The sequence below is a fragment of the Protopterus annectens genome, chromosome 9.part0 (genome assembly GCF_019279795.1).
Source record: "Protopterus annectens isolate FY-2018-M chromosome 9.part0, PAN1.0, whole genome shotgun sequence".
Taxonomy (NCBI): domain Eukaryota; kingdom Metazoa; phylum Chordata; order Ceratodontiformes; family Protopteridae; genus Protopterus; species Protopterus annectens.
Genome location: NC_056743.1, coordinates 1,526,601,918 through 1,526,616,038, shown reverse-complemented (window position 1 = coordinate 1,526,616,038; position 14,121 = coordinate 1,526,601,918). Strand labels below are relative to the sequence as shown.

Sequence of the window (14,121 nt, the reverse complement as noted above, 5' to 3'; positions counted from 1 at the left end):
GTCTGACCTGCCGGAGCAGAGAAGGATGAATTAGAGAATGAGCTATAAATCGGTGGAGCAGTAGATGGAAGGACTTCCTGACCCAAAGGAGTAGGAACGGTGAGAACTCCCTTCTGAATTTGCTCCATGAAAATATCATCCTTTCCACATTTGCTTCAGTGAGACTCCTGGAGGAACGAGATAATACCAGGGATGGCAATTTTGAGTGCCTCTCTAAAAAGGGAAAGGACACCCTAGAAGGAAGCGGATCCAGGCTTGATGAATAGGTAGTCCTTGGTAAAGGCTTCGGATCTCAGGATTTAGGATCTGAAATATGTTTGGTCAGCTCCATGGATGTAAGATGCTAAGTACGAGTGGTTGGACCCAATGATGGTCGGATCGGACTTGACTTTGAATCCAGTTTTTTTTTTCTTTCTTCTTGGTTCAGAAGAGGTAGAGGTTGGAGAATCTAAGGGCTTAGACCATTTTGACGGGTCTTTAGATCTAAGTTTGGGGGACTGAACCCCAGCAATGGCTTCAGAAACAGAAGATGACAGTAATCCTTTTAAAATCAGCTTATTTTTCCTGTCTGCTAAAGCAAGGGGGTTGAACCCACAACAAATGCTGCACTCTTGTAGTAAGTGCTCTGGCCCTAAACAATACACACAAAGATTGTGGACATCAGAGAAAGGCAACTTGTACACACACTTGTCACATTTTTTTTAAAACCTGCTGGACCTTTCTCAGACATTTTTGTAGTTAAGAGGGAAAAATTAAAGTATACTTTTTGTAATAGGTAGAAAAGAAAAAAATACCAACAATGGTATTTAAAAACTACAAGGAAAAACTTGAAAAGAAAAAGAAAAAAACAATGGTAATTACCATTTTACATGTTCAAAGGTAGGTACTAGGCTATCGGCCCTGGGGCCTATACAAGCCCAGCCAAAAAGGTACCCTGGCTTTTGCCACCCAAGAAAATGATTTTCCTGTGCCACTGTCGAGCAGAGCCACAGAGGTGATCCCTGGGGTGAATTTACTATTTCCCTTCCAATCATCAAGATTTTTCTTGAAGAGTGCTAATGAGGAGCTTTGTTTAATATAGATGGGTACTTTATTCCAGAGTATGGGAAGTCTCTGGGACAGGAATCTATCCCTCCAGCATGTTCTGTTTATTGTGGTGACAAGGTTTAGGTCCCTAGAGCGTGTAGCTCGGAGGGATTGGGATTTCTTTAAGTGGAGCATGTCCAACAGTTCTGGGTTTGACATAGCTTTGTATGTTAGACAGAGATCACCTCTTGAGTAGGCGATATGCGACGGAGTAAAGCTGGAGTTTTTTGAGACTATCTGCGTAGGGCATCTGTTTGAGGCTGGTAATCCTCTTTGTGAGGTATTTCTGCGGCCTTTCCAGTCGTTGCAGATGTCTTGTGAGGTACATACCAAAAGGGGCGTTGTACTCTATAATGGGTCTAATGAGTGATGAGTAGAGGAGAACAATGACCTCTTTTTTTCTGGATGAGAAATCTTTTGTGATGAGGTGTGCCACGTAGAAGGATTTCCTGACTACTGTGGCGATGTGATTATCAAAGGAAAGACTGCTGTGCACCTGTGTCCCGAGGTCTCTTATCATACTTTCAGTGTTAAGTATACTACCGCCTATGTTGCAGTTCATGGGTACAGAGTTTTTACCAAAGGGGATGACAATGCACTTTTTGGCACTGAGCTTGAGGCCATAGCTTTGACACCAGGCATCGGTCTCAGTGAGGCCCTTTTGTAGGATGTCCACATCGTTAGGAATTTTGATTATGGCTCCTAGTTTGCAGTCATTTGTGAACTTCATTAGCTAAAGACCTCCTGTGTTAGCCTGTACTTCAGAGAAGTAGATACCAAACAGGAGAGGACCCAGGACTGAACCCTGTGGTACTCCACTTGTCACTGGTCTGAGGTTGGATTTGGAGTCTGCTACTTTCACAGTGTGGGTTCTGTCAGTGAGCCAGTTGGCAACCCATCTTGTGACATAGGGATTTATACCTAGTTTAGTGAGTTTATCTATAATTCCAGACAGCAAGATCTAGATAGGCTGTGTGAACCACCTTACCATTGTCTACGGCTTGGTGACTGCTTCAAAGAAGTCTATCAGGTTTAGGAGACATGATCTGCCTTTTACAAACCCAAACTGAGTGGGGTCCAGAGTTTGGAGATTACCAAAGTTCCATGATGATACGTTCCATGGCCTTGCAAACCAGGCTCATCAAGCTAATGGGGCAGTAGTTCCCAGGGTCCGTGGTGGCTCCCCCCTTGTGGAGTGGGATAACCTTCGCTGTGCACCATTCAGAAGGCACAAAGCCTGAGGTGTGGCTATGATTGAACATGGTACTTAGGTGGGGTACCAGTTCGTTCTGTAGTTCATGTAGAACGCAGCCTGGGATGGTGTCTGGTCCCATGAATGCTGTGTTCTTGGCTTTGCAGAGTGTGGTTTTTACCTGTGCAGCCGTGATTACAGGAACTTTGCATTCTTCCGGTATAGAGATGGGCTCTTTAGGGGGTGAAAGTTAGCACTGAACCTACTTGCCAAGATGTTGGCAATATCAGTTGGGTCTGTATATTTAGTGCCATTGTGCTGTAACTCAGAGCAGATCTGAGTGTTGCCATTGAGATTATTGACATAGTTATAGAATGCTTTGTGGTTGTCTTTAGAATCAGTGGCGATTTTGTTTTCGTAACTAGCTTTGGAGGATTTTATCAGGGATCGCAGCTTCTTACTGAGGCTGACCAGGGAGCTCCTCCACTCATGGGATTTTACTCTCTTTTGCAGCAGTTTCTTCCTTCTGTTGTACAGTCTGTTTATGACAGGAGACCACCAGATTGGCTTCCTTTTTTTTGGAGGATAGCGTCTTGGTTCTGTCTGGGATAGCACGATCCATGCACGCATGTAAGTGCTTATAAAGTGCAATTGTGTACGATTCAGTAGTCGTAACTGTACTGTCCATCTGCATGGGTGTCATGATGTTCGCCACTTCTGTCTTAAGAAGCATGAAGTTGGTTTTGGAGAACTTTTTTACCATGGTTTCCTTAATGGGGGGTGGGGGCAGGATGTGGATATCTAGGGTAATTAGCTTATGGTCGGATCAGACCAATGAGGCATTGACTTCAGGTGTGGAACACCGGTCACTCATGTTGGTAATGACTAGATCTAAGATATTGTTGCCCCTGGTGGAGGTGTGGATAAGTTGATCCAGGGCATTGGAGTTTATGAATTCCAGAAAGCGTTGAGCGAAGGAGTTGGTACATGAGTAGTTTTCCCAGTTAATGGTGGGGTAGTTGAAATCGCCCATTATTAGGGTGTTTGGTTGAACCCCAATATTTTCCAGTACATCAAGAAAAGAGGAGTGGGAATCCTGGGGCATGGTGGGTGATCTGTAGCAAGCTACAATTTGGATTGGAGTTTTGCCCAGAGTTAGTTGCACTTGGATAACCTCGGCTGCATTATGCTGTGCAACTAGCCTGGAGGTGTGGATATCCTTATTGAATATGGACACACCTCTGCCTTTGGTGTTCCGGTCCAGGTTACATGGCCGAAAAGTTTGGCATGAGTTATAGCCTGGTAGTGCAGGGGTGCTCTCTGGAGCCTTGAACAGGTCTCAGTCACTGCACAGATATCGATGTTCTCCATTTTAAGGAGTGCCTCGAGTGAGTGCATTTTGAGATTTAGACTTTTAGCATTGAGTAGCATCACCCTCAGTTTTTGCTTGCCTGTTCCTGTTACAGTGGTGAATTTGTCATTTGAACCTTGCCTAAAAAAGGCACTATAGGGGAGGCAAGAACCTTAGCCAGTATCCGGAATCCCAGGGGTGACAGGTGCAAGCCATCTCTGGCAAAGCATCGTGGTCTGTCGACCATGTCATCCCAGGCAGACAGATACTGGATCCCTTTAGAATGGCACCAGAAGCTTAGCCAATTGCTGAAGTCAATCATTTTGTCCTTGTACTGCGGCATCATTCTGGGTGATGGCAGAATGCTACTCAGGGCTAGGGTCATACCTACCTGGGCTACAAGATTGGAGAGCTCTTCCATGTCTCTTTTCATGTAGTCCAGGGAGGTACGTCTCAGGTTGTTCACACCACATGGACAATGACAGTCTCATATTTGTACTTGTTTTGGAGTGACCTGAGTGCGTGGGTTATGTAGCGGATCCTGGCACCAGACTGGCAGCTGACAGTAACCTTCTCCTTGTTTAGCCTGGTGAGTGGTGCATCAGTCTGCCTGACTACAGAGTCACCTATAACTAGTGTGTTGGGTACGTTGTTTTGCCTTATTGGCTATGGTTGAGTGGCACACTGAGTCTGCGGGCTATGTGTCATTTGGGTTGTGTTGGGGGATGGAGGTTGCTTGCGTTTCTGCTTTGGAGGTCTCTGTTGCTTAGACAGATTATTATTGAGAGCCTTCGCAAATGTTTTTGTGTTACTACGTGTGGATTTTGATGGTGTAGATTTAGTGAGACTATGTGATGAATGTGGTGTGGTGCAAGTGTTTACCTTCTCCTCTTGACTGTCAAGTTCAGTCCTGATTGGAGAGAGCTTTACCTCCAGTTTGGCTAGATAAATGCATCTCTCACAGGTTGTAGTGTTGGATGGTAAGGGGAGAGGATTGTCTGTGTACATGAGGCAATTTCTACATTGCCCCAAGATGCAATGTAGAATGTAGTGTAATCTCTGTAAAGGGAAGGAGTTAGGTCTACCAATGATGGTAGAAAGGCTTTATACTGAAAGTGTAAGAAAGAGCACAGAAGAAACAACTTAAGATGAAAAATGAAGATAAAATATCAAAGAAATAATTTTGTAGAAGTTTTTAGAAAGAAGTATGAAAAAATAACTTATCTTACACTGAAAACTCGAGAGCTGAAGGCAACCATGTCTGTCTAAACACTGAAGCGGCAAACAAGATCTGGGGGATGTTAAGGGTAGTGTATTGTGGGTAGGGAAGGAGCTCGAGTTTATTGGTGGCCACAAGCTAGTGAAACGATCCCATTAGTTGAGGAATGAATGCAAATGGACAACATCAGATCAAACAATATACCAGACCTCTAAAGATGCACCATTAGCATCTTCCTGTGTTAAGTTTTTAATCTACATACTTTCAGCTGATGGACTCAAATAATTTTCTTAATAGTTATCTAAACATTAAACATCACTGCTACTAACATTTCTATTTAGATATGTAAACTTAATCAACATAATAAAGATGACAGTTAGGAGGAGAAACCACAACGGAGTCGGACAACAAGAGTGAGGGAGAAAACTTACTCAGAATCATCAATGGACAATTAAATATGTGTAAGACTAAAATATATAAACTTTCTAGCTTTAAACTATCTACGGAACAGGTTAGTTTCCTTGAATTTGGTTTTAATTTTGTTCCTGGTAGATGAGCAGATGTCGCCAACACTCTTTTGAGTCTTAAAAAATTTGTACAAAAAATGAATTTGAATCATGTCTAAAAAGAAGTTTAAACCTTTGGAATATAACCCCATGTTATTGCATACTCAAAGTATAAGAGACAGTTTGTGCAATGTCGTGTTGGATATATTATTAGTTTTCCAGTGTTTCTCCCACTGGAATTATTGTGGTGGCCTTTTTCTTGATAGCTGTAAGCGGGCAATTCAGAACCGTTGGTAAGCATATTTACTTACTATTTGCACTGGTTTACTGGAAATGTCCAGCTTAGCAGAGAACCCCTTCACAGAGGAGGCCTGGGTAGAAAAGCTCCATGAGACAGATACAGCAATTTACATGCAATATGCATTCTATAGACAAAGTAATATAGGATACAGAGATGTATAATGCAATAATGGTGCACGCTACAAAAAAAAAGATTTCTAATGAATCAAATTCAGGACAATGCTGTATCAAAGCACAGAAACTCAAACAAAATATAACACACGAAAAGATTCCTAATAAACACAATCCAGGATATTCCAATTTCTCATCTGGTAACCAGACAACATGGAAATGTAAATTCCCAAATGTCTCGGTGGCATGCTTGGTAGATTTGGGCATCCTAAGGCAATGTAGCAATTGCCTCATGTTCTCATTTAACCAGTTAATCATTAAAGAAAATAACATAATATACGAAAACTGTGAATATACAACTTCCTTGAAGGCAAAAATCTCACATACAAATAAGGCTGTCAGGAATACTCACACACACCACTTACCACACATTCCGATTAGCTTATGCTGAAGCACTTGAAATAAACTTTCCCAAATCTCAAAAATCTCCAAAGCCATCTAACGACACCATTGCTCCTCCACAATCACTGAATCACACACCAAAAGCAACACTAAACATCTAACATAAGCCTACATCCAAGGAGCCCCAAGAACAAAGTCCATAAAGCAATTATATAACTTTACCTAATATTCTTGTCATTGAGGGCTCCATTGTGCGACACACAGATGCCTCACTCACCAGGTTAGACAGAGAGAAGAGAACAGTTAGTTGCCTATCTGCAGCCAGGATCCACAATATCACTGACACACTCAAGTCACTGCATCCCAGGTACCAATATGATAATACCATATTACATGTGGGTGTAAATGAACCACGACATACCTCAGTGGACTATTTGAAAAGAGACATAATAAATCTATCAGAATACATGTCACAGATAGGTACAAAACTTACACTGAGCCGTATTCTACCCTCACCAAAGATGATGTCACAGTATGAACATAAACGACCGATTTTAATACTTGGTTTAGTTTCTGGTTTCACACCAGGGGGACCCAGTATCTGTCAGCATGAAAGGACATTGTCAACAGACCACACTGCTTTGCCAAAGATGGGCTGCACCTGTCCCCCATTGGGCTTTCGGATCTTGGCTAAAACTTTATCCACTGCTTAGAGCCTTTTTTAGGCAATGCCAAAAAGACAAACTACTGTCTCCAAGCAACCTTAAGGTGTTACTGCTTGTGACTCCCATGCCCTGGCCCAGCAATCAAGGAACCTCAATCCTCACCACTGACACCAGTGAGGGTGTCTCATATATGAAGGAAAGGATAACAAATAAACACAAAGTGCAATTTCCCTTAAGAGCACACAGAGATCACAGTCTGTCCAGGGATGGTCGCTCCCTTGCTCTCCAGGTTCCCCAATAAGACTCCCCACTGGCACAACTATAGGGTCCAGCTCTCAGCCTAGCTGGGCAAGCTAAAACTTCCAGCACCCTCTCTGTCCAACCAGTGCTTCGTGTCCCTGTCCAAGTAGCTGACACACACACACTTTGAGATAAGAGTTTATACAACCACACAGACACTCCTGACAAAGGCTGGCACAGGTTCTCCAGCTGTGCCCCTATTACCCAGATTATACGGTAGTACTGCCTGCCACTACCCAACTAATATTTATCAGCTACTCAAAGGCCCTTATAAAAGGGTGTCCAATTACTACTGTGCAATATTATTATCCAATTGGTAGTATAACTAAACAGTCAAGGCTCATTAAAGTGATTTGGTACAGTAATCACTATAAATATGCAATATACTCTACAGCTTAAATTATCTCTACACAAACCAGCTACAGTTGAAAGGTTTTAAAATATTTAATAATAAAAACACAAGACAATACTTCCTACTACACAGTGCTAGTCAAGAGATCACAGAGAAATAATTAAAATAATTCAGTAGCACAGTTCTGACATCACAGAAAAACACAGTCTAATCTTCTAGTTTCTAGCTATTTCTAAAAGAAAACACAAGTCTAAGATAACTTGCATATAAGCAAGACAGTGCTATGAGTTGGATGGTAAAGACAAAAATGCTTAATAATCTCTGGTTCTCTCTCTTTAAATTGTAATTGCAGTTCTGATTCACATTACATCATTCTTCACACTTTCTTGGGGTTCCCAGTCTACACATTACATCATTCTTCACACTTCCCTGGGTTCCCAGGCTAACAGAAACTGCATTTACATTCTTAACATCTCTTTTTGTTATCTTGTAGCTGGTCAGGAAGCAGAGCAATAAAAATACATTTGCATATTTAAATCTAGCAATTTAACTCTTGGTTAAAACAATAGCAAGAATTCCTTCATCTAGACCCTTCATCTAGATCAAAGGGTCACCACATGCTTTACTTTGGTCAGTAGAGTGCACTGTTGTCACATTTTTGCAGGTCCACATGTAACAGTATTTTTTTACATTTAAGACAACAAGCCTGTACTTTACATTCATATTTACAAATGACAGAATTATCGGCAAAATTCTGTCTAGCCTTCATCTATCTTTACCCACTCTTCACACTGCTCAATGTCAGCAGCCTAAAAAAAACTCCAAACCCTTCAGGCCCTCCTCACACTGGAGAAGATAGACATCAGTGCTATGACCAAGACTTGGTTTAAAGCTGTAGAAAGTACTCTAGCAGTGGAAGGCTACATAGCCTTCCACACATTTACACCAACAACAGCACAGCTTGAGACTAAAGGTGGATGTGTCTCAGGCTACTTCAGCAACAAATGTTAACTACAGGTTGTTAAACAGGATGACACAATGGAACTCATCCACGTGCAAGCCACCACAGACAAGGTCCATCATTATATCATGGCTAGCTAGAGGTCACCATATCTGCCCCCTACAGTCTCACGACTCTTAGCTATACCTACACCTACTAGCAGTGATCACCATCCAACCAAACACCCTATTCATGAGCGACTTTAACTTCTCCTCTATAAGAAAATTACACTGGACTTTATTAATACAAACACTTTGCAACAGATACTGCATGCTCCAATCAAAGGATCAAACATACTGTATCGGGTACATACCAACACTGGAGAGGGTTGCACCTCCTGTGTCACTTCCCCACTACTGAGGTCAGGTCACAAAGTGTCGCTTTTGAAATAAAAACCCAGAAAAGCCAGCTAAATCAGTAACTGTTAAAAACTAGTCTATGGCAAACTACATCCAATTTAGTGACAGTCTATCAAACTTCAAAGCTAAACCTAACCCAGAGACCACAGCTACCTATACACAATTACTTAGAATCTCTACACAAACATGTCAATAACTGCATAGAGACTGCTGTAACTACCAAAAGTAAAATCAAAACAAGCACTAACAATAAACCCAACAGGTGGGATCCTCATCTAAACAGGGTGTATAATAAAAAAAAAATATGGCCAAAAAATCAGAAGAAGCAATTCCTTTAAAGGCAAGTGTCTCTTATACAACTAAGCAAAAAATTAAGATGTCTAAGTCCAACAAGGTCAGGATATTCTGGTAGGCAAAGGACAATCATAAGGCCTTCTTCAGTTACGTATGGAATCTTAAAGGCAACACACAGCAGGGTGATGAACAGTACCACCTTTACCAATCAGGGTGACACAGCAAATCCACTGGCAGATAAATTCAACTCAAACTTCACCCCCCACTCCCCCTCAAGCTCCACCAGATGAAATTCCCGCCAACACACTAACCCAACTATTAGCAAGGACCAGGTGCTGGCAACACTTGCTAAAGCCAGGAACACCAGCTCCATGGGTCCACACAACATCCCTGGTTGCCTCCTGATCAGTCAAACATATGACCTATCAGGACCACTTGAGTCACTCCAACTACAACCCTGAACTAGGCTACATTCCTAATGAATAGAGGACTGCAACAGTCATTCCTCTCCACAAGTATGGACCATCAACAGACACAGGGGAACTACAGACACATCAAGCCTAACATGCAAAGCCATGGAATGAATTATGATGGAAATGATAAACAAGGGCACTGGTAACATGCAGACACTAGACCCACCCATCCCAATTTGGCTTTGTTATGGGAAGGTCATGCCTACGTAACTTGGTAGACCTCTCTGAGAGGGTCACCAAGGTAATGGACAAGGGTGAAACAGAGTATACTGCATATTCTGATCTAGCAAAGGCATTTGATACAATACCCCAACTCAAGCACTAATGAAATGCTCACTGAGGAAGGCATAAATCTTACATAACTCCCTGGATCGTCGGCTAGCTCACAAACAGGACCCAAAGAAATCAGGATTGGCGAGACCAGCTCCACCAAGAAACCATTCCCCCGCGGATCTCCCCAGGACTTTGTGCTCAGTCTACTCCTGTTTGGCATCTACTTCTTGGAAATCAAGACTAACTTTCAAGGGCTTTGGCTCACCAAGTTGACAGATGACTGCAAATTGGGAGCTATTACAGATTTGCCCCAAGACACCAACATCTTGCAAGAGGGTTTAATACAGACAAATGACTGATGCTAGAGCCAAGACCTAAAACTCAATGCCAAAAAATGCATTATAATGCCTTTTGGGAAACTGTCAACCCAAATTAATTACTTCATTGATAAAATATCCCTATGAGTCAACCCAGTAGTAAGGAGTCTGAGAACATACATAGACTGCAATCTGGTCTCTGACCGACATGTATCTAAGATAGTAAAAGAAAAAATTATACTGCCCAACTTATAAGTAAGGGTATGGCATCCAGGTCCAAGGAAGTTATAGTGACAGACAGATTTGTGACAGACGAGTACCAGTAAGAGTGAAAGGGAAGGTCTATGTTATATGGGTTAGTGACAGTGGCATTGACAAAAAGGCAGGAGTTAGAGCTGGATGTGGTAGAGTTAAAGATGTTAAGATTTGCACTAGGCATAGCCGGCCTTAGGCATTGGCCAACTAGGTAGCCGCCTAGGGCGCCACTCTAGCAGGGATGCTTTTCCAGTATTTATTTGGTGTAGGTAGACCAGGATGGGGGCACAAGGTGTGTGTGTGTGTGTGGGGGTGGGGGGGGGGCAGCAATGGAGCCTTTTTGGCTAGGGCACCAGTTGACCTAAGGCCATTCCTGGCACTAGGTGTGACAAGGGTGGACAGGATCAGGAATTAGTATATAAGAGGGTCAGTCCAGTCTGGAGACAAAGCCAGAGAGGCAAGATTACTTTGGTTTGGACATGTGCTGAGGAGGGATGCTGAGTATGAAGGTAACAGGAAAAGAAGGCGGCCTAAGATAAGGTTTATGGATGTGGCCAGTGAGGACATGCAGGTGGTTGGTGTGACAGAGCAAGATGCAGAGGACAGGAAGAAATGGAAACAGATAATCCGCTATGGCGACCCCTAACAGGAACAGCCAAAAGAAAATGATGATGACCCCCTACGACTCCCCCCCCCCCACTATGTTAGGCGTTGTCCAGACTTCTTGCACCGCGAGATTAATAGGTATATCTGGACTTGTGCATTCTGTTACAACGTTGAGAGATGGGATCGGGTTAAAAAAATATGTAAAACTGTGTATTTAAATATTAATACTTAAGATTTCTTTTCACTGACGTTCTATTACCAAATATTTTCACCACGCTTAGTATAAATGTAAATGAAAATCCATGCCTACACCAAGGCAGTAAATGAAAAAAAAAAACACTTTTTAACATGCGATGTAAATCGCCAAAACGTGACACTAAAAAAATAGAGATACCTTGCCAAGCCGCAGGCATCTAACCGTTTGCGCCGTGGACAGAGCAAATACTCGCATACTAAGTCTAACAACGTTGGCCATCCTCGCAATAGTTTTTAAAGGCCACAAACTGCGAGCTACCCGTTTTCTTTCACTTTTGTGCAAAGGAACAGAGAAAATAATGTGTACGTGTGCTACGTGATCAACACAGTAAAAAAAAAAAAAAAAAGGCAGTACAATAGAGGGCGTGCTCATTTTTATATAAAAAAATCACGTGTTGGCCGAACTTACGATATTAATATAAATGAATATTTTAAAAAGTCATAGTGTCAGACAATGACAGAATATAACAGAGGACACAGACAACCACTAAAAAGTAGTTTTCAGAGTTCAAAATAGTAATCGTTAATATTTCTATTCTGTAATGCGCATTGTTGTATCTGCGCGTTCCCGTTGTAGTTGACCTCCCCAAGTCTCTTTCTTTACTAGACATGTATCTTGAAATAATCAGTTTTGGTAATTTGCTTTATTCACAAATGCAATTTCAAAATACGATTTAATGTATTTTCTCAGGGGAAAATGGTTATTTCGAAGATACACTGGCCACACCCTGTAGTTTAGGGACTAACATGTTATGATCTCATGCTGACGTCATCGCAATATATAAGCTTCTGTCTCCGTGACTGTCGCCATTTCTGGATCTAAACACAGGTTGGTATGCATTCTGAATATTTACTTATCCTTTATAACAATTTTTTTTAATTTTTTTGGTGAGGTGGATTTTTTTTTGTTGTTTTATTGTTACTTGCTATAATATTTAATATATATTTTTTTGTTTTGTGTTTTTTTTAGGTTGATAGCTTCGTACAAAGAAGGGATTAGATGAAGAATTAACGACGCGCCATTTTGTAGTTCATTGCTTTTTTTTGAAGAAGCCTCGGTACTGGAGAGCCCAAGCTTTGCGAGCAGCACGTCTTTGTGCCCTAGCTCAGGAGCCCTGAGAAAGCCACCTACCTTTTTCTTCAAATCACAATTAGTGTTTTTTTCAGCCATGAACGATTTTCTATAACCAAAGTCAATTGTGTGTGTTTTAAAACCACATAAAAATTCCCGAGGCGCCAGAGAAGAGATTTGGATAGTAAGTGTCGATTTTCAACCAAAAATAGAGCGCAACCAAACATAATAAACTCCCCGTGTGTTTGAGTAGCGGCTACGGCTTTACCCTGTCTGTCTTGTACGTTACTCCCAAGTAGCCAGGGGCCGTATCCGTTGGTCTTCTATGAATGAGCTCGCAGTCGTGAGTTGGTAGTGCTAGAATGAGATAAAGCGCTGCCGCTCGCGGTGCGAGACATGTTTTTGGGGGTGAACATAAATCAATTCCATGAATATAAGCAATCTGTAGATAAAGATTGCGGGGGAGAAAGTGGAAATGTGCAGTGTTCACAATTTGCAGATGGAATGTTCTTTTTTTAATTTTGGTATAGGTGAAGCGAAAAACTGTATTCAGATGTATTTCATTGGAAAGGTTACTGGTATACATAATTTTCATTCTGATAAGCAATACAGCATTTGTATTCTCGACGTTTATATGGCGAGAATTATTAACACTTCCTTTTTTCAGTTATGGGCTGCAAGATGGCGGACGCCTTGTATGAAGAAGAAGCCCTGGAGTTTGTATAGCATACCCAAATGTGTTTTTTCTCTGTAGCTTCACTTTTGCACTGCCATTACGGATCTTACTAAGGGTTTAGGTAAAAAAAAATGTTCTATATACAAAGCTTCTTTTCGGCTTCTGCTGTCCTGGCCTGTCCACAAAATGGTGGCACACTTAATCTATTATAGGAAGAAGAGTTGGCGAGCTGCCAACTTGAACGTCATCAAAAGAGGATGCCAAGGTTAAGCTCCTCCTTTCTGTTCTTTTTTGTAGGTTTGAATTCCTCTACAGAAACCTATTTTATCTTGGGTAGTAGTTTTTATCACTGTGTGTCCGTATAACACTCCAATTTAAGCTGCATATATGTTAATACGGCAGTAGCAGAGCTGCACCTTCAATACTGCAGTGATGAATTGTACTTACCAACGTAATCCGAATATTTAATCAGATTTCCAGTTTGGAATGACGTGTTCCTTGCACCTGACAAGGAAAGTCACTGACTCAAGAGTTGTATGAATGCTATACACGGGCCGAAGATGGGCATAAGCTACTAAAATGTGTTTATATGTATTGGGATAATTACAGAAGTATGTTGCCTGATGTTATGGGAGGAGGGGGGTTATTTAATATTCCCATTTTAATCCTCAGTGCAAGTAGCACCATCTCGGTTGACTGACAAGTGAAAGTCATTTAAACCTTACATTGTGTATATTTAAACTATGCAGTAAAAAGATACAACACAAGACATGCACGTGGCTGTATTACGCGTAGTCTGTCCCTTTTGCCTAGTAGATTCAGCTTGATGTTTATTTCCAAAATATCACTGATAAGTAAATAGCCTGTGATGCAACCGATTACTGACTTCAACGCACTATATTGGAATGACGCGCTTAAGTTTGTACCTGAAGCCATGCGAAGTTAGAATGAAGCTAATTGGGTTGGAATTCGTTCAGCTGAAATTTGCCTGCTGTCATGTAAAGCATCCCCAAGTATGATTTTGAATATGGGGAGGGGGCTAACTTCATTTTGACAC

At 41.7% G+C, this 14,121-nt stretch overlaps 2 protein-coding genes across 4 annotated transcripts in view; one reads left to right on the top strand and one right to left on the bottom strand.

Annotated features, from left to right (window-relative positions):
- The window catches only part of MRPS18B (mitochondrial ribosomal protein S18B), a 1,103,590-nt gene extending 1,091,930 nt beyond the window's left edge, over nucleotides 1–11,660 (bottom strand). Inside the window, exon 1 of the mRNA XM_044084480.1 lies at nucleotides 11,456–11,660. Within this exon, the coding sequence (XP_043940415.1) occupies nucleotides 11,456–11,536 (81 nt within the window). The 5' untranslated portion in view covers nucleotides 11,537–11,660. The remainder of the gene's footprint in view (nucleotides 1–11,455) is intronic.
- Nucleotides 11,661–11,783: 123 nt separating this feature from the next.
- Nucleotides 11,784–14,121, top strand: part of PPP1R10 (protein phosphatase 1 regulatory subunit 10) — a 357,506-nt gene continuing 355,168 nt past the window's right edge. For 2 of the 3 annotated variants that reach the window (XM_044084477.1, XM_044084478.1), the window contains exons 1-2: nucleotides 11,784–12,145; nucleotides 12,287–12,572. The gene's annotated coding sequence lies outside the window, so the exon portion shown is untranslated. The remainder of the gene's footprint in view (nucleotides 12,146–12,286; nucleotides 12,573–14,121) is intronic. The other variant, XM_044084479.1, reaches the window with a different exon arrangement.